The following is a 20,250-nucleotide window of genomic DNA, read 5'->3' on the forward strand; positions in this document are numbered from 1 at the left end:
TAGTCCTCTGTCCTCAGGATTAATTTAAGTAAGGTTAAAATCACCTCATATTGCTTCTGAAATTCATGCATGGGTCATTCACCCCTCCAGTCTTTTGTCTTTATTCATTGCCATGATTCCTATTGTTGCTTAATGATTTCAACTCCGCTGTAACTTCAGTTCATTTTTCCAAGATGGACTTAAATTAGTAAGCATTAGGCATTCAGATTCCTGCCCTCTCATTAATGATTATTTTAACTGATACCTCTTATTCAAAAAAGTGAAGAAGCAGATGCCTTTGGAGTTGGGTCAAGTAACTTTAACTTACTTGTAAGTGATTTATTCTTAATATATTCAGTCCATATTATGTTCTGCAAGTTTTTGTACACATGTGCTCTTCTATATTAGTTGGATTCTTGTCATATTCTTTTTTAAAACTCTCAAGTCAATTTAGTAATTTAAAAATTATGACAATTACTATTAGGATATTTCATAGGGCTGGTCCTATACTTTTTAATGTTTTAGAATAAACTTACCTAAGGTGTCCAATAATGGCAGTCCTAAAATCACCTAGAGTATTGTTCCAGATGCTGCATCTCTGTGTCAGGAATAAGGAATGGGAGTGTAGAAAGTTTGCTGAATAAACATTATTCATTTTTTTCAGTGGACAAAACTGAATGCAATTTGACAGCAAATTGCAGTGCATTGGTGCAAATATAGCAGACTATGAGAATTATTGTATGCAGGGCTGAAAGATAATGGAATATATATTAGATCATTAATTAAAGTATAAATCACCCCATATTTTTCATGTTGGAATATGCATTTGGACTTTTTTTCTCTTTTCTCCCAAATAAAAGAGGAAATATGCTGGAAAGCTGCTCATAGCCTTGTATATGTAAAATGATTGACTACTGGATTTAAAAAAATGGAATAATGACCATCTTGATTATTCTGAATGAAGGACAAATAGAAAATTTGGTCTAAGAATTTGATACCCACAAGGATCATAGTAATTCCTGGGATTTTAGTTTAATCCATCATGGGCAGGAAGACAAAAATATAGTCAGATTCACATTAGCTCCACATATCTGAACCTTGCCTCAGACACTCTTAGCTCTATAGCCAGATTTTAAGGTCTTCATACAGAGAAGATCCCTTAATATTTACTATTAAAAGTGTGTTGTGTGAAAATAAACTTGAGTTGAGTACTAATGTAATTAATTCCTATGTGTTCAACCATTTGAGTCACATCATTCTCCTTTCTTGAATTTTCAAATAATTGCTAGAAAGGTTTTGCTTTCAGGCAGTGCTGTTATAAAATCCTTTGTGAAAGCTTTTGTGTCAAATCCCAAAAACTAATTAAAGATGACTTTCATTAGTTGGGATAAGTGGCATAAAAGAATCATGCATTAGAATCTGGAAAATGAATTATATCTTAATAATTTAATCTTCCTGTTTCTCTCACTACTATTTCTCACAGGAACACAGTTAGGAAAACTAAACTGCCAATATATTCCCTAAATACTGGTTTTAGGCAAATAGTGCATTAAAATATGGTGCACTAATAGGCAATATCCATGCACAAAATGGACTGACAGTAGTTAAATGCAGATAACTTTGCCCTCAGTAACATCCTTAATAAGGGGATGAATTATTTTTTGTTGTCCTCTGGAGATAACTACAAGTTCAAATTAAAAAAAAAAAAATTTCTTCTATGTCATGCCTCACACACCCCAATCAGTTAATCCTGCAAGCTAATGCTGGGAATAATGAGATGAAAATTGATCAAGTGGCAAGGAACCGTGCAAGATAGTTGGATTCTACTTTACCTCTGCTAAGAATTAAAAATATTCCTGTCTTGCAGAGGAGGTCTGGTTCATTCAGAGTTGTCTGATGGTTTGCAAGAGACGCCTTTAGTGACATTTAAGGAATGGTTTACTAATAGGTCAGAATATTATATTTTGTAAAAGCCTGGAGCCAGAAAACACATCAAATTTTGACCTTAACTTTTTAGTCATCTGAGCATGTTGAGAGTGACAAAATCTCCATTACTCTGTCATCTCTTTTGAGCCAAACATCAAATAATAAACAAAACCTAATCAAAAACTGGATGCAGCAGAGTAAAAAAACCTGTCTCTCTTCCTATGCTGTTTTAATGATATCAGATTCTAGTTACTTTCAGTACCTTTTTTTAACAAAATAGAAATAATTACTTTTTTTTTTTTTCATAGTTTGTGTTAGTTATTTCATTGTTTGGGCATGGATATTGACATGGATATTGTTTGCTTAGTCTTATCACTAGCTGGTGAAAATATAATTTTTTTAACATACATGTTCATACAAAAATAGGTATGGACATAGTAAAATTTTAAAAACTTCCAACATTTAAGCTTCTCTTTGAAAAACACATGCTCTTCTCTTTTAAAATATGCATTAAATACATTTTTATATATATGTGTGTGTTTGTGTATATATGTGTGTATATATACAATTTTTTAAAATATTGAAGTAAACACAGAAGAAAGCCAGTAATGACAGGTTCTAATTGCTATGCAGACAGGACAGAGTAGAAACACATGAATCTGGGTATGGCTCTTAAATTGAAAGAATAATTTGCTTTAGTGTTCAGTGATGATGATTATAGTTGACAATGGAAAGGGAAATGGCTCTAGCAGGAACCAAGATATGAAGGATAAAAATATTACTATCACAAGAGATAGAAAAATCCATTGAGTTTCATATGCTTAATTTAGGATACTGGAGCCTCCTTTTGTCCAGGCTGAAGTACCCCAGCTCCCTCAGCACTCCCCTGTCTTACACTGTGGACCCTTCACCATCTCCGTTGTCTTTCCTGGACTCGCTCCAGCCCCTCAATGTCCTTCTTGTAGTGAGGGGCCCAGACCTGGACTCAGGATTCAAACTGTGGCCTCTCCAGTGCTGAGCACAGGGGGACAATCACTGCCCTGGGCCTGCTGGCCACACTGTTGCTGACACAGGCCAGGATCCATTGGCTTTCCTGGACGCATGAGCACATCTGGCTCATGTTCAGCTGCTGCCACCAGCACCTCCAGGTCCTTTTCTGCTGGGCTTATGATTATATTTGCTTTATGATTATGCCATCTCATGCCTTCAGGAACCCACAGATGGGCTCCAAGCACAGCTGTCTCAGCCTGCACAGGGTTATGAGAGTAAATATATTACACAATCAGTCTCATTTGAAAAGCCATATAAAGCTTGTAGCAGTAGAAAGCATTTGCCCAGCGCTGGGTTAATGAAAGACATGGCAACTTCACACTGCAATTATTGTGAAGGCAGACGAGGATCTTTGTTTTCATGAAGCTGCATCACATCTAACAGCAGCCATGGCCAGTGAGTGCTCAGAATGTCAGAGGGAGATGGTGAAGGCTTCAGTAGATGCCCTCCTCTGTGTCCTTGGCTCCTGCAAGGCTTGTTTCAACTGTGGTTGCTTTTACGCTGCTTCCAGATCCAAGCTGCTGCTTAATTAATTTGAATTTCACATAGGTCCAGCCTAGGACTAGGCACAACAGCCCACAATTTGTTCAAGCTTTTCATTCTCACAGACACTATGGATAGAAATTTTTACTACCTTTTTAAATGGAGCAACTGTGCTCCATGCCCAGGAGATATTAGAGATACCAGAGCTCATTTCTGACATGCTTTGGACTCTAAATACCGTCTTGTTTCACCATACCACCATACCTGCATTTTGCTGTAGTTTTTCTGATGAAATATGATTTGTTAAACGACTTATAGTCCATAAAAGTTGTACAATATGCCATGAAGTAATGCTTCTCTAACATACATAATATTTTCATTTCATATCTTTCTTTTGATTCTAAGTGAACAGGCTTATTAATGCATTACTAAGAAGGGCTACATTTTTTTTTTTTCCATTTGAGCAATCTTTAGTTTCCCCATTCTGTCCTTATACCAGATTTCTCCACTGAGATTTTTTCCTCACTCCAGCCGCTCCTTTTCCCTTCTGGGAGTATCTCCCTTTTCAGTGATACTGTTTAACCACTTTCACAAGAAAACAAGGCTTCTTAAATTTGAGAGTTCCTGAAGCAGTTAGGCAGTTTCATACAAGGTAGAAGACCTTTACGTTTCTCTGTGTCTTCTGAAAGCTGGTGCCCATCTAAGATCAGCTCACAGTACTGGTAATTCCTGCTTTACCCTATACACATGGCTCCAGAATACCCTCAGCTTCTGCAGCATCTTGCTTCAGTTCAGGTGAAGGCTCTGGCACGTGCAGTGCATGGAGCTTGCAGCAGTGTTGTGGTTGTGAGTGCAGAAGTGTGGTTTGGATTCTTGTCTTAGCGCAATGTCAGAGCCAGAGAAAGGATCTGGAGCTCATACAGACTGGGTATAAGAATGAGGAGACTGAGAAGTTACAGGGAATACATGAGTTTATGAAACTCTTAGTTCTACAGTCCACCAAACAGCTCCTATTGCTTATATCTACAATTATACAGAGAACTCCAAAGATAACTTTAAACTATAGAGAAGAATGAATGATTTTACATGTCTTATCCTGCAATTCACATTTTATCTTTTTTTTTTAATTCATTGCCAAAATAATTTTAAAAGTTATTTGACTTCTTCAAAATCTACTACTCAATTTTGTATTGCAGAAAGTAAAAATATCTCTCTAGTTTGGCAATTGTCCTAAAAAATGACTGAAAGTAAACTCACCAAACCTTTTCTGATTTTTTTTTTATGATTGACTGATTTTTTTTATTTTCTTGGAATTTTTGAATATAATCCAAATATGGGCCATTGGAAAATCTGTTCCAGGGTATCTGCTATGCTTAATCTGCAGAGTTTGAAGCAGACCTGACAGGATTTTCAGCAGAATAATTTTCCATGAGATGCTGTTTTCTCAAAATGCGGAACAAGCCATGTAACAGTTTGCCTTCGCTAAAATAGATCTGTTTATATCAGCTTAAGGCCCCTTAGAGAAACTATGTAGAAAATATAATTAGACAATTACAAGTGGTCTGGACTGTTACTTCCTAATCACAGGAAACTAATGGTTTTCAAAAGTGAGACTCTTCAGACTCCCCCAAGCACTTTATCTTCAGATCTAACTCTTGACAAGCACTTGAGCCTTTTCTGTGGGCATGTTGCTTCAATCTCTTTCTGACAAGATGGATTTCTATTTTAAGGAAATATATTCTGAAAGACAACCCAGGTAATGGAGCTATTTCTGTAAAGACAAACTTCATGTAGGAATATTTAGCAGAAAGGCAGGGCATGTATGGAAAGGGATTCAAGCCAGAATAAAAATAAGGAAGATAATGCAAAGGGAAACATTTAGGGTAGAATGGGTTAGCTCTAAGTTGTCAGGACTATGAAAAATCCTTTTCTCAGACCTTTCCTTAAGCATCTGTTTTGGATTGCCTCATTTCCAGAACTTTTTCTCAGAGCCTGGAAGTTTAGAGTTTCAAGCATGTTTTGGTATCTCTCTGAGAAATAAAAGCTCATGTTCTAAACCTTAACATTTCTACTGATTTCTAAGGTTTGCGATTTATTTGACTTATGACTGCAGGACTTTTACTACCTGAGATGCAACTTATGTTTTTGATTTGTTTCCTTCTTCATATTACTTCTGATTTGGAGAGCTTTCTTGTCTTTAGCTATTCTGGCTCTGCCTTCATCCATGCTAGGAAAAAATCATGCATTTAGTTCCCTTAAACCTTCCTCATATCGCCTGCTTATTTAGTCAAGCTCTTGCATTAAATATTGCTTTTTCCAGCCTTTCTCACGTTTCCTTGATGCTTCTTCTAGAATCCTTTCTATTCCTTTAACACCACTTCTGAAAAACTCCTCAATGACCTCTTGTTTCTTTTCTCCTCAGTAAGAAATATATATTTTTTTATACTCTCAGAAGAGATTCTTTACTTTCCTATGTGGGAAATTGTTTTTCTGAATTATCATCTATGCCAAATAACCTTAAAATATTCAGTGGTTTCAGGTGTTGCTATGACAATGCAGACCTATTGGATTTAAATCTCTGGCATGTACAGGGCAATTAGAACCCATCTTTGAGCCCAGGGAATTTGTAGGTTAGTGAGAATTTTAGAAGCTATAATAAGGGCATGCTGACACATGCCAAAGTCAGTGACATGCAGAGCATGGACATAACACGAAATGCGGTACTGAATGCCATTCTATTTTGATTTAAGTCATGAAAGTTTCCTCTGTTTAATTTTATCATCCATGAGTTGCAGAGTTGGAAACTGGATGAAAAAAAAAGGCTAATATTTATTGGTTCAGGCCAAAACTAATTTCAGGAAACACTTATCTAACTCTCTGTTACTTAAGAGATGTGTGTTGTCAAAAAACTAGAGACAAATCATGCCCAAGATTAGGTTTTAACATACATAAAAGTAAGTTTCCCATGAACGTATGAGAATTTTGCTTCCTAACAAAGAAAAGATGATGATCAGTAAACAATATTAAGAATGTTGAGGCCTTCAAATCTACCTGTGCTTTTTAAATCTTTATTATTATTTTTAATAATAATAATAATAATAACAACAACAACTTTATTAAAAGCTTCAGAATACAACAGCTTCAAGAAATATAAATATTATGGCAATGATTCATATGCATCTTGAAGTGCATATTTTGATACAAGTAAATGTATAAAAATATTTTTAGTTACTTTTATATATATATATTGTAAAAGGTGCATGTATAACCTTGTAAATAGTATAAGCAATAAGGTAATGGTAGAGGTTTATATCAATTGTTTTACTAAGTAGCATGGGTTGGATATAGGGCTTAAATAGACAGAAAGCAAATAAATTATTTGCTTCTGCACAGGGGAATCTTCTATTTCCTTCTATTTTAAGAAATACTTTCCATGAGTCAACAGAAAAAGAAAAAAAAATAACATAGATAAATTATATCCCATGTGAGTATGAAGGATATGCAAGAAATAAATCTAAAATATTGCTTAAAACCAAGAAAGAAACATTTTCTTTTGGCTCATATTTTAAATTATTTTTGTCTAATACAATCTAGGTCAGCTTGTAAACAGAAAATACAAAATGAAGAAAAAATGTTTCTGCATTTCTGATGAGAAATATTTTAATACCTTCAAAGGAACATATTCAAGATATTTTAAAAGTTTCCCTTTTCTAGCAATAGTTCTTTCATTATTTCAACTCAAATTCCTATGGCTTTGATCTTATGAAATTTATCATTTTTCACAAATTAACCACTGATAATTAAGAAGAAAAAGCCCTTATCTGCTATGGATAGATCATCTTGCTTCATCACATATAGCAAATTGACCAATTATACTATTTAAAAACTCTTTTAAAAAGCCTTTTTGTGTTTCCTACAGTTCTGTAGTTTCTGTCTAATAATAGCAGTAGTTACCTTCTCCATGAGATAAGTTTGTTGCTTGGGAAAGAAAAATTAATTTTATGAATAGGATTCACTCATAGATGTAAATGTCACTGTACCAGGCCATCAGTAAATCTGAAAGGAAGCAAATTCTCCATATGCTATTATAATAATACACTTTTTCTTGAACGGATGAGCATTACAATGTGGAGTGTAACAATCAGTTTATAGTAGATGTTAAAGGTATCAGAAATATGGCAAAGAAAAATTATTATAAAGAAGCTGCATATCAAACCTAATTTATCTCAAAATATTGAGGAAATAATCTACGTACATAGACTTTTGCATTTGCAGCAGCATATTGCAGTCTCTTTTCAGATGCAGATCAGACAGAGAATAACAATAAGAAAAGTAAATAAGAACTGTAAAACAGATTTAGGCATTCAGTTTTACTAATAGATGGGTGTTGGTTTAAAATCTGCCTTGATGATCGTTAGTAACTCCTTGACATTTCTACCACATTATTTGATTTCCAAAGACCGCTAAGAATCTCTATTGTCTAAAAATTTTCTCCTACGTGTTGTGGAGAAGGCTGTAATTATCAACTTTTCAAGTTGAGAAAATAATTATCCAAATACATTCTTTTTAGACAAACATAAAGTTATTTATGCTAATGTACTTCATGAAAAACTATGATGAAACTAGACAAAACAACTCTAAGCTATACACTGACAAAAGTTTATTCTTCAAAGAAAGCCATAGTTTCTTGATGGATGTTCCAAAACAGATTTTAATTGTCCTCCTGCTGAAAAGTTTTAGTTAGGTCTGAGGGATTTGGGTGTTATGAAACCAGAAATATTTTTGGCTTGGCTAAGACACATGAATTCAATGCAATAAATGTAGCTAAGAACACTTTTGTCTTTATGATTATGAAATGGCATCTGAAACCATGGAGAAATAAATGTTAATATTCCTGTAAAGTAGATTATAAATCACAGTGATGAGCTGCTGAAAAATATGGAATGGAAGAATAAAATCATTTAACATTTATACCATTCAGTTTCCTTTTAAGTTCAAGGTAAAACTTCATTAAGGCAATGGAGTACTTTCAGAAACCTAATTTCTAAACTTTATAATTTACATAATTTAAAAAATATTTTGGAAGCCCTTTTTCTGCCGTCCTGTAGCCATCAGAAGTTCACAAATCAGCCCCTGAAAAGCACTTGTGTATGTCATAAAATAATTCATGATATTTAGATTCTTCCCCAGTACAAAGAACTGCAGAACCTTCTATCAACTTCTCCCTACAAAGCATCAAAAAAAAGAAAGAAAACGCCCTAGCAGTAGCAGACATAGATATTTTTCTATTGCTCCTATCTATATGCATCCCATGTACTTTTCTTTTTTCATATCACTATCTAAACTTTTGTTTTTCTCTATCTTGATACCTGCTTTTAATAGCTCCATTTTGTTTGCTGAATAATTTTTTTCTCTCTTTTTTTGTTTTGATTTTCTTTTCCTTTTGGTTTTTTTTTCCATTTCTTTTTTTTTTCCTTTCCCTGTTCAGTCAGTGACATGCAACAAACAAATGTTTCACAGGCACTATTTCAGCGACTTTCTTTGCATCTAAATGTGGCACCTTGGTTTTAAAATGGTAATATGGTGCTGTTCTCTGTACTTAAAAAATGCAATAGTTAAAATACTTTGAAATTATCTTGTTCCATTGCTTGACAAAATTAATCTGGCTTTTCTGGACCAAATTCATTATATATCTAATACTTCATTATATTCTTGGATAGCTATGACCACTTTGCTGGGGAGGGAAATACAGCGTTTTCTTCAAGCTACTCAGCCTAGATGTTCTTATTATTAACATATTTCATCTTACAAAAATCCTTTGTTCAGGTAAAGTGGAACCGGGTCCTGTCATTATATTACTAAGTTATAAATAGATAAAAAATTTTGTCTCCCTCCCTTATGTGCTATAGAATAATTCTACAACTGAGCACAATCAGAATCTGAATTATTGTTTCCTAGTTCAGTAAAGTTTTCATCCTGTCATTTTCCCTGTTCAGCATGTGAGCATGTTTTCTACAAAATCATTGCATTAGTACTTCCCTTTCAAGAGAAATCTCTGCAATACTGTGAGAAAGCACAGCTAGGAAAGGATCATAGCCCTGCATTAAGGTTGATGGATGATCTTGAGCATAGAGGAGTGAGAAGCAGAAAGACTGACAGTAGAACAAGAATTGCTTTGAGTAAAGATACCAAGATATGTGTCTTAACCCTATTGTAACGGGGTTATATGAACATATTGAGTATTTTAGGGAGCAGAAAAGCCATACAATACCCCCCCCCAAATAATAGCAACATAACAGATTTTCTTTTCCTCTCTCCATACATGAAGCTGCTAAACATACCCAAAACATGAATGAGTCTGTCAAGGCAAAGCAATTTTAACCAGTTTCACATAATTTAAAATATTTAAAAGTTTTGTTTTCTTTTTATTTTATTAAACATTTGTCATCAGTCACTAAGAAGATTTTCATATTAAACTCTCATTACAGAAGCATTAACAGAAATGTGCAGATTCTCAAGTACCTATATTTCAGTATTAGCACAGTTGGATGCATTAAGTGCTAGTGTCAGAAGGCATCACTACGCAGATAAGTTTATATTAGTATATTCTTAAATGCTTAACATTTTTCTTTCTCTGTGTCATAAAAGGCAGTCATAGAATCCCACATATAATCTGGTTTTCCTTTGTTACCTTTCAAAATATGTTAATATCTACCTGCATGGTGGGTTTTGAGGCTGGGGAGTTTTTGGTGGTCAAATTCAGTGCATTTTTTTCTCAGTGATTGTTTTTGTCCTTTAGACTTGAATCTCCTACTAGGTCTTTGGTGATGGAAGCACCCAGAGGAGTGCAAGTCAACGCAGCTGCAGGAGACTTAAAGGCTACCTGCAGGAAAGAACTGCACTTGCAGTCCACAGAAGGGGAGGTAAGTTCAGCCAGCAGAGAAATGTTCTACAGCTCTGCCCAGCATAACACAAACAATGTGAGGAGGGTTTATTCAGCAGCAATGTAAACAACATGAAAAGTATTCTGCATTTGCCTTTGTTAAAGTAATTTTGGTTTAGCTTAACTATTAATACTTATTTCCTTTTTTACAAATATTTGAATCCATAAGTTTAATTCACACTGAAAATAAACTTAGTTGATACAGATCAGAATTACTTGTAAATTAAGAATCAAAGAAAAACCTTCCATGGAAACAGAATTGGTTACATGATACTGGTAAAAAATAACTTGGATTAATCTGTCAAAATAAAACAGAGAAGTTTGGATTAATTTAGATTAATACATCATTAAACCATGAATAAGAGGTTTAACAAATTTGCTCTACCTGTGGTTTAACTCCTTCATCTTTTACTACCTCTCTAAGAGACATAGAGTACTTCCATCATATATTCTCTCCTGTTTCATTAGTGTCTTGTTTCAGAGATCACTGATAATTAATTGACATAAAAAGACTTTGGTAAAGATTCTTCATGTGTAAACCTGTGTGAACACATGCAAATGATTCAAAATTGGGTCACTTGTTGGGACTGTAATCTATACATTTCAGAAATGCATGAAAGATTGCTGGTATGGGAGTCCTTTCATCTTTAGACCATAAAATGATATAACATTAAAAAAAAAAAAAGCAAAGATCTTGTTGACGGCTATCAAGAGCTCTCAGATTTCTATTAAGCACTTTGGAGAAACTGATATATTTTCAAATTGTTCTCAGAGGAGCTTGCTACAGTACAGCACTTTTGGAAGTTCGTAATGTAAATATTTCACTGTGAATGAAGCTCTTTAGAAATGTTTTGCCTTTTGTGTTTGTGTTTTGTATTCTCTACCAAATGTTTCTAGATGTTTTACATACTGTCTAACATAGGCAAAACCAAACAAAACCAACATTCACATCTGTGGCAGATAGTTCCCTGGAATGCACACTCTGCATTACGGTGCAGACAGGAACATTTTGGCCAATATAGTGCATCAAAATAATATTTTGGTAACATTTTTTTATTGATGCAAGTATCTCTAGCATAATTAAAGCACTATGTTTTCCTAATTCAGCGTCTCAAATGTTTACATACCACATGCCCCAACTTATTTTTGAGTTTCTCCAAAATCAGCTCTTTCCCCAGTCTCTCATCTTTACTTACCGCCTCTCTTACTGTTTCCTAACATTGCTGAGATAGAAGTAAAAAAATCGAATTCTCTTTTAATAAAAAATATTGTCCTACCTCATCATTGTCCCTTCTGTGAGTATTTTTGAGTCTAGAGCTTCCTGTAACCTGTCTTGTTTCCCTTTCATAAGTCCCTACCTGGCCAAATCTACTATGTTTCCTAAATTTATTAGCATAAATTTTACAAATAGAATGTATTTCTTTGTTCTTTCCCTTTGTGATATTGCCAGAGGGGAAAAGTAAAACTTGAATTCAAATTAAAGTTAAAAAAAGAGAAGCCAACAGAAAGACTGTTACCATTCCTTACTCTCCCATTATTCTTTAGGCAATGCTTGTTTCTATATTCTCTTTGTTTTGCATCATACACCTCTTCATGTAAATATTTTATCTATGGATCTGTCAGGTTTTTTTTTCTAGATCAACATTGCGATTTAATTGCAATGTTGATCTGGAAAAAAATGACTTGTCATTTTTCTTAAGTATTTACTATATCTTGTTGGAAAATTAGTTTTGGAAACAATGTCCTATGACCTCAGTTGTACTATGACAATGGAAATCCAAGAAAAAATATAATGCCTATATTATGTTTTATTCCGAACTGGAATTCAGTTTAGTATTAAATGTTTTGTAGTAAAAAAATGCTAGTGAAAAGCTGAATTTTCTGACCTTCTTATTGAAAATTATTATTTTCTCTGTGATAAGACTATGCACATCTGTGATTTCCTACAAAGATTTTAGATTGAAAATTATCAGAAAACAAATTACCAACCTTTATCCAATCTTTGCAATGAAGTGTGCAATAAATATACATCTGACAAAGTTCAAAGTCTTGAATGCTTGCAATTTCAATAAGATCTGAAATGAACTGTAGCAAAAATCCACAGAGAAATTCTGTTCTGCAGTCTGACCAATGCCTCTACAATCCACTGTTTAAGCTCTTCCACTGGAGAGGTTTAGAGGAAAACGCAGAAACACTTAGGAAGGCATATGACAGGCACCAGAGCATTAGCTGTTGTGCAAAGTTACTATGGTCCCGTTAGGGAATTGCTGGACTAATTGCAGCCTGGTGTGAGGAACCAGGGTAAACATCTGATGGATTAAATATCTACACAACAAAATATTGATTGCTTTTCCTGCTTACAGCCCAACAGATAAACCACATTAACAGACAGTACAGAAAAATGCTTAAAGATTTTATCATTATTCATTTTTAAGAAAACACATTCTAAAATGACATAGTATCTGGATTAAAAATAATCATTTTAGCTTAAGAATTGAATGCCTTATAAGTCAGGTTTCCTCCACAAATAAAGTGTTGTCTTTGTGAATTGGATCTGTGAACCATTTTCACAATAAGACAATTTGTACTAGAAAGGCATGCAAAGGTTTTTGTACCATTTTTATTCTAGTTAGTGAAATTTAATTTTTTAATGTTTGAAAGCTTTTTCAAAAACTCATCAAAGATATGTGAATTCAAATTTTCTTTCTCTAGCAAAGTTATTGCCCTATTATGACAGAAAATGTGGCACCTGAAATCAACTAGTTATAGCCATGTTACAGAGCATTATGCATTTACTGACTATGAAAAATAGATTTCCTTTTTATTTAAGAATAACTTCAGAATATTTTTAAGAACATAAATGTGTTTATGAAATACTTTTCCTCTAGCTTTATTTCTATGCAGTATAATCTTTAGCCTCCCACATCACAAACTGAATGCCTCTGCAAGCATCCTGAATTCTGCTGTTTGATACATTTTCTTTTTATTTACTGCAGTATTTTAATAATCCTTTTAGCCCTATTACGCATCATAGTGTGTGATCCCAGACTGAATACTGGCGGCTGTAATTTAGATTCAGATTCTGCTGCCCTTTCTAAAGCTCTTGAGCTGCACCCTTGTGAGCCGAGGCATCAGCAGAATCCTTTGATTCAATTATAACTTGGCATTTAGTTGTGAACTATGTATTATTCTATAAATAAACCATAACCAATGGTTTAAAGCAGCAATCATTTACAAGGAACATGAAATGTGAAGCTCCAGGCTACAGCTGAATCCACTGGTTCACATAAGAAGAAAAAGATCATTTCTTGTCTGGAAATTTAACACAATGACTGCTAGTTCACTACAGCTTTTTCAAATAAGAGTGTAATGCAAAAGTACAAATCAATTTTGAATTCTGTAGATACTTTATTTTACTAGACATAAAAATGTTCAAGTTGGACCTGAAACACATAACTGTGTAAAGACAGCAAACTGAATGGTTTGTTTGATGGTGTCCACACATTGGCCTAACAACTAACTGAAATAGTTTTGACCATCCAGAATCACAGAATGGGTCAAGTTGGAAGAGGACCACAATGGGCCATCTGGTTCCTCTTCCCTGCTGCAGCAGGATCATTCTAGAGCACATGGGATTGTGTCCAGATGGTTCCTGAGTATCTCCAGTGAGGGAGAATCCACATCTTTTCTGGGCAGTCTGCTACGGTGTTCATTCACCCACACAGTAAGGTTCCTTCTCATATTTAAGTGTAATTTTCTGTGAAAGAGTTTCTGCCCATTGCCTCTTAACCTGTTGCTTGGCGCCCCAAAGAAGATCCTGGATCCATTCTCTGAGACCCTTTGTGCAGATATCATAGATATTGATGAGGTCCCCTCCCAGATGTCTGTCCTTGAAGTTGAACAGGCCCAGCTCCCTCAGCCTTTCCTCACAAGAGAGATGTTCCAATCCCTCATTCATCTTTGTTGCCCTCCACTGGACCTGCTCCAGGAGCTCCATGTCTCTCCTGCCCTGAGGAACCCAGAGCTGGGCACAGCACTCCTGGTGTGCTGAGTAGAGGGGCAGGATCACCTCCCTCAGCCTGCTGGCACTGTCCTTCCTAATGCCCCCCAGGACACCATTGGCCCTCTCATCCCCATGGGCACACTGCTGGCTTGTGGGCAGTTTGTTGTCCACCAGAACCCCCAGGTCCTTCCCTGGACAGCTGCTTTCCAGCAGGTCAATCCCAGCCTGTGCTGGTGCATGGGGTCACTCCTCCCCAGCTGCAGGACCCTGCACTTTGCTGAATTTCGGAACGTTTCTCTCTGTCATCACTGCAGCCTGCCAAGGCCCCTCTGCAGGCTGCCCAGCACTCTGGGGCATTGGCTGCAGCAGCCTCTGAAGCAGAAGGCTGCTGAGTAGGCTCAGCTCTTAGGAATCTTGAGCAGCTGCTATATGTCTGTCCAAGGAGCTTCTGTGCAAGTTATGCTTTGCATTTTCATTGCATCCTGTTGACTGCCAAGGATTGAGTCAATAAAAGGAGAAAGATGTACAGAGGTTTCTCATTTTTAGAAATGTATTCATATTAATCACCTTGTCTATGACCTTTTTCCTATTTACCTCTTTATGCCCTTGTATTTCCCTGTCAAATTGGACTCTATCATACTCTACAATATCATTTGTAGCGTATATTTTGTTGTGTCTGGCATAATGAGGCTGATCCTTCATTATGGTAAGGCTTATAGATGTCACAGTAAAAATGAGCTATATTCTTTAACAGACAAAGTTTACTCAAAATCAGTGTGGCAGACAAGAGGCCAAGTTTATATTTACTGTTTTAGCACAGCACATTTAATCAAACACACAGACAATATTATTTTGTAGAGCCTAACAAATGCATATAGAGCTAACATTTGATCTATAATCCTCTCCAGTTCTAAATCCAGGAGATGCTTTTAACACAGAGATTAATAATTAAGATTTATTCACATATAATAAAACTGTAATTATTCACTTGTAAGCTCAAGTAACTATACCATTTTAAAGTATTTGGTGGCATTGTTGTGGATGTTTTTTGTGTTCTGAAACAGAAAATAAAAAAGAAATCGGACTTTTAAATTAAGTAGATACACTGAAATTGAATTACCCTGTTGTACATGCTGCTTGCCATAACTATGGATGAATGCTTAATCAAACAAAAAATATTTCATAGATGAATTCAATTCAACCAAGTTATGTTTGTCTGAGATGAAATGTATGCAAAAAAAGTAAAATATTTTTATGCATGAATTGAGTTCATTAGGCAATAAGCAATGGCAGGCTCTAGACCTCAAAGAGTTACTCACCAAAAATTATCTAATACCTGTGATGCATTTTGTTTTCAAAGCCTTTTTCGTGGTATTAAGCAGTTGACTTCTTACTGTTTTCTGTGAAGAGATTAGTGAAAATGAAAGGAATTCTTTCTGTATTTTTTTAATTATAGGCCTAAAAATTCTGTTAGGGTGTTTTGACAGATGCTTAAAATCAAATGCATATTATTTTTAAAAAAACACTTTCATTTTCAAACCAGTTATTCATGTGTAATTTATTAATAGAAAAAATCACTGTTCTCTACCATTTTACAATCAAAAATACAAAAGCAAAGCAATTTAACTGAAAACACCCATATTTAATATGTTTTTTTCATGTCTAAATTTTCAAGATTCACACCATAAGAAATTTTATTAAAAAGGTAAAAATGACCATTAATATTTTATTATATATTTTTAATATAATGTATCTTCTAATGATTATTTAAATGGTAATTAAGTTTTTATACTCTGTAAATTAAGCACAAATACTTCAAGTACATTTTCTTTTCTTGATTGTGTACAAAGAAGTCACATCTATCAAAGATTGAATGAATTTGCAAAGACTGAAAATTATTTCCATAACAGAAAGAATAAATACACCAGAGTGTGTTTTTCTTCTGGAGGCACCCGTACATTGTATTGGGGTTATAACTCAGAAGTACCAATATATACTTTTGTGTATTAAATTTACAAAAATTTGTACGTAAAATGAAACCTTACCCTCACAAACATCTCTTTTGTACTGATGAGTGAAAACATAAATTCTTCCATTCAACAGTGTTATTTTTCATGTATGGATATGTTATTTTTCAAATCCCTTCCAGTTGTCAGTGGTTGTAGTCATAACATGGAGATGGGAATGGGAGCAATGCTGCCAGGGTGGCTGTGCTCGGGTGTACCAGGTATAATCTTTAGAAAGAGAACATTCACCACATCAGGCCATTGAAGGTCTCATTTGTCTTGTGGTCAACTGATCCCAGCCCTGTAGAGAATACATTTTCAATACACATTTTGTACTAGATATTTTGGTCTTCTCTGAATGCTTAGTATATTCCGTTTTATTTCAGCCATTACATTAATTTCACTGTTTAACCGTTCCTCAACACTATTAATCATTATGACCAATATGGTTCCAGATATTGTGCCACCATGTACTTAAATTTTCCAGTATATATGCTATCAAGTTGATATTTTAATTTTTCATTATGACTTTTTGTTCCTTTTCTCAGAACTATCATTTAGATTTAATGAAAGCCACAGATAAGTGTTAGAATAAATGGTCCATGCAAACTAAAGTACTTCAATTTATGCTATAGTTCATCTTAACCTTGAATATTGAAACACATCAACATATGAAAATCATATAGTTGAATCTAGTGACCTAATCTGTATAATCTTCTTTGTAGGAAGCTTCTGAGAATAGCAAAAAGACTAAGAGCAAACCTTGCATTCAGAATAATTGAATATTTAAGGGAATCCAAACAGTTTATTTAGTGAGACATCACTACAATGTCTTCTCTTACTGGTTGATTAATACCCACCTATCAGATTTCCTTGTTTTCTTTCACACTTCCTCCAGTTTCCTGTTTCCCATTTTCCAGTTTCCCATTTCTTATCTACATTAGACCTGAAATATGCCTTTGCAGCCCTATAGAGTTGCCTGTTTAGTCAAGAGTTCATGGATACAGAAAATTCTTCATTGTCTATAAATCTCAAATTTTTAATTTGGCTGTGTCAACTTAAACTGTCATTTGCTGTCTTGACTAAGACCCATTAGAGAATTTTATACATTCATATCTCTTTATTGAAGGCTTGTACAAGTATTTGATTTTTTACCTCATGCCTACATATTTCCCACTGAAAAAAAAGTTTGCTCTTTCAGTTTAGTTCTTTGTTTTGTAGATAATCTATGTTTTCTGGCTTTCCCTCCTCTCCCTTTCACTCAATGTTGAGATTAACAATACAGTCTGATGAGCAGGAGAATGGCAGATCTTCTTTAGCAAAAAGTGTATATAAAAAGTGTACCATTTTTCCATTCTTATCGCATACACTAGGCTGATTCAGTTTGATTCATTAATTAGTCAGAAATCAGATATACTTTTAAACAATATAGTACTAATATATTTTCTCTGTACTAAAATGCACATGACAAAGCAAGGATCTGAGATTTCTAAACCTTAAGTATTTAGAGAGCGTGATGCTGCTATCATTCTGCTCTCCATGAAATAACAATTCTCTGAGTAGCAGCTGCCTTTTCCATCTTGCAATCTGTCCATCAGTCTCCTTCAATGTTTCAGGAATGAATGAAGGCTTTGGTTTTATTTGTGCCTATTTATCTGCTGAGAAGTGAGACTCTCAGAAAGACTATGACTGGCCTACATTGCCTTGATGCATGTGAGGTATTAAGTGGTTTATCTCATACCTCTCACAGCAAAACAGATTAAAGACCATGTACACATTATCTAGCAGCAGTGTTCCCTAGAAACATCATACTCTTTAATTTTTTCTCTTGCCACTTCTTCCCTTCTCTTTAAACACCTGATAACATCAGATATAAAACAGTAAGTAGTTTAAGTTTTGCTGTTGTTGGAAGACTTTTCAGCCAAGAATTTCCGTTTTAGCAGATCAGAGGACAGAAAACATGTATCCTCAAATATGTACACTGAAATTCCTAATGTGTTGGGTTACTCTGGCAGTATATTTGGATTCCTACTTAACTAATAGATAGCAATGTTGCATCTCTAAATTTTGTCTCTCATTTATAACCCTGACAGCATATGTACGAGGTAGATTTTAATACTGGCTTTAAACCATCTTTATTAATCCTCTTCAACACAGGCTTCACCAGGGTGTAGCTACAGGGATGGGATTAAATTGGACTCACTGCAGCAGATATCACCCTCTCAAGAAGCCAGTTCTATTTTTCTCAGACACCGTATCCTAGTACCCACATTGCTCACCAGATGCTCTGGGATGCATGCTGGGACAGGCCTGGATAGCTATCATGCTGGATTATGATACCAGATAAACCTGAACTGTTGTACATCACAGACTGAAATTTGTAAATACCAGTGGAAAAGCCTGCACAGCTATGCTTATTAAAGATCATTTCATTTCATGAGCAAAATAACTGAGCTACTTTGTAATGCACACCAGAGTAAAGTGCTCTAGATTAAAGTCTTGGAGCAGTACTCTACAGAACACCTGCAATGGTAGATTGTAGAAGAGTAGCTGTCCTGATGTAAACAAAAATTATTGAGCTCACAGCAAATAATAGAATAAATTTCAAGAGATTTAACTCCAGATCTCTGACACATAGGCTCTCTGATTTTTTTGAGTTAATTTTTGTTTAAATCAAGACATGCCTTTTAGAAACCATTTAATTTTGTATTACAGATTTCTCATGAACCTTCCCTATCATGACTGCAGCTAAGCTGTTAAAATGGTCAGTCACACTATCTGCCAAAAGTATAAAGAGCTCATCCTGTATTTTGATGGGTTGCCTTACACGCTTGTCTTTTATATTGGAGTGCTTTTTATTACTTCATATATGATATTCTAATGTCTCCAGCTTCCATAGAAATAGTATTTTTCTTTTCTTCTTTGGTATTCCAAGTATATCCAGGTGTGCTTGTTTTGGCTGGGACAGTGTTTATTTTCTTCACAGTGGCTGGCATGGGGCTGTGTTTTGGATTTCTGCTGAACACAAGGTTCATCATGTAGAGGTGTTTTTGTTACTGGTGAGCAGGGCTTACACAGACCCAAGGACTTTTCTGATTTTCATCCTGCCGTGTTGGGGAGGGGACTGGGGGTGCATGGGAAGCTGGGAGGTGACACAGGGCAGGTGACCTCAACTGACTAAAGGGACATTCTGTACTCTGGGGAAAGAAGGAATAAGGGGAAGGGGCTTTGGAGTGCTGATGTTTGTGTTCCCAAGTCACCATTATACATGATGGGGCCCTTCTCTCCTGAAGATGGCTGATCACCTGCCTGCCCATGGGAAACAATGAATTCATGCCTTATTTTGCTTTGCTTGTGTGCGTAGCTTTCACTGTTAAACTGTCTTTATCTCAACCCAGGAGTGTTCCAGCTTCTACCCTTCCAACCTCTTCCTGATCTTTCTGGTGGGGGAGTGAATGAGTGAATGGCTGTGTGTCACATGACTGCTGGCTGGGATTAAACCATGGCACAAGGCTTACTGAAAGTCAGTATTAAAAGTCCAAAAGGCTACTCCTATTTCTTTTAGCTCTATTTGTTAAAAGTTATCAAGAACTGCTGATTAAAAGTATGTGACATTACTGGCTCCATTTTAATATCCTGTTGAATTACTGTTGAAATTGAAAGTATTTTATCACAGTCATGTTCTGACATCAATTTTTGATCTTTCTCCAAGTACAGAACTGTGCTGAGCATTATTTAGTACAAAAGATATACTTACACAGACCTTGCATTGTTAAATGCTACTGGATTTTTATGCAATGCTACTGATGACTCTACTGTTACTACTTTAATAATAGACCTGTTACCATTTGCCATTTGTT

General features: G+C 35.1%; 1 protein-coding gene across 9 annotated transcripts in view; it reads left to right on the forward strand.

Moving 5' to 3' along the window:
* Positions 1 to 20,250, forward strand: part of SGCZ (sarcoglycan zeta) — a 391,625-nt gene that overhangs the window by 368,942 nt on the left and 2,433 nt on the right. For all 9 annotated transcript variants that reach the window (XM_074541471.1, XM_074541468.1, XM_074541469.1 and 6 more), the window contains one exon: positions 10,238 to 10,361. In XM_074541471.1, the coding sequence (XP_074397572.1) occupies positions 10,238 to 10,361 (124 nt within the window). The remainder of the gene's footprint in view (positions 1 to 10,237; positions 10,362 to 20,250) is intronic.

The sequence above is a fragment of the Zonotrichia albicollis genome, chromosome 5 (genome assembly GCF_047830755.1).
Source record: "Zonotrichia albicollis isolate bZonAlb1 chromosome 5, bZonAlb1.hap1, whole genome shotgun sequence".
Classification (NCBI taxonomy): domain Eukaryota; kingdom Metazoa; phylum Chordata; class Aves; order Passeriformes; family Passerellidae; genus Zonotrichia; species Zonotrichia albicollis.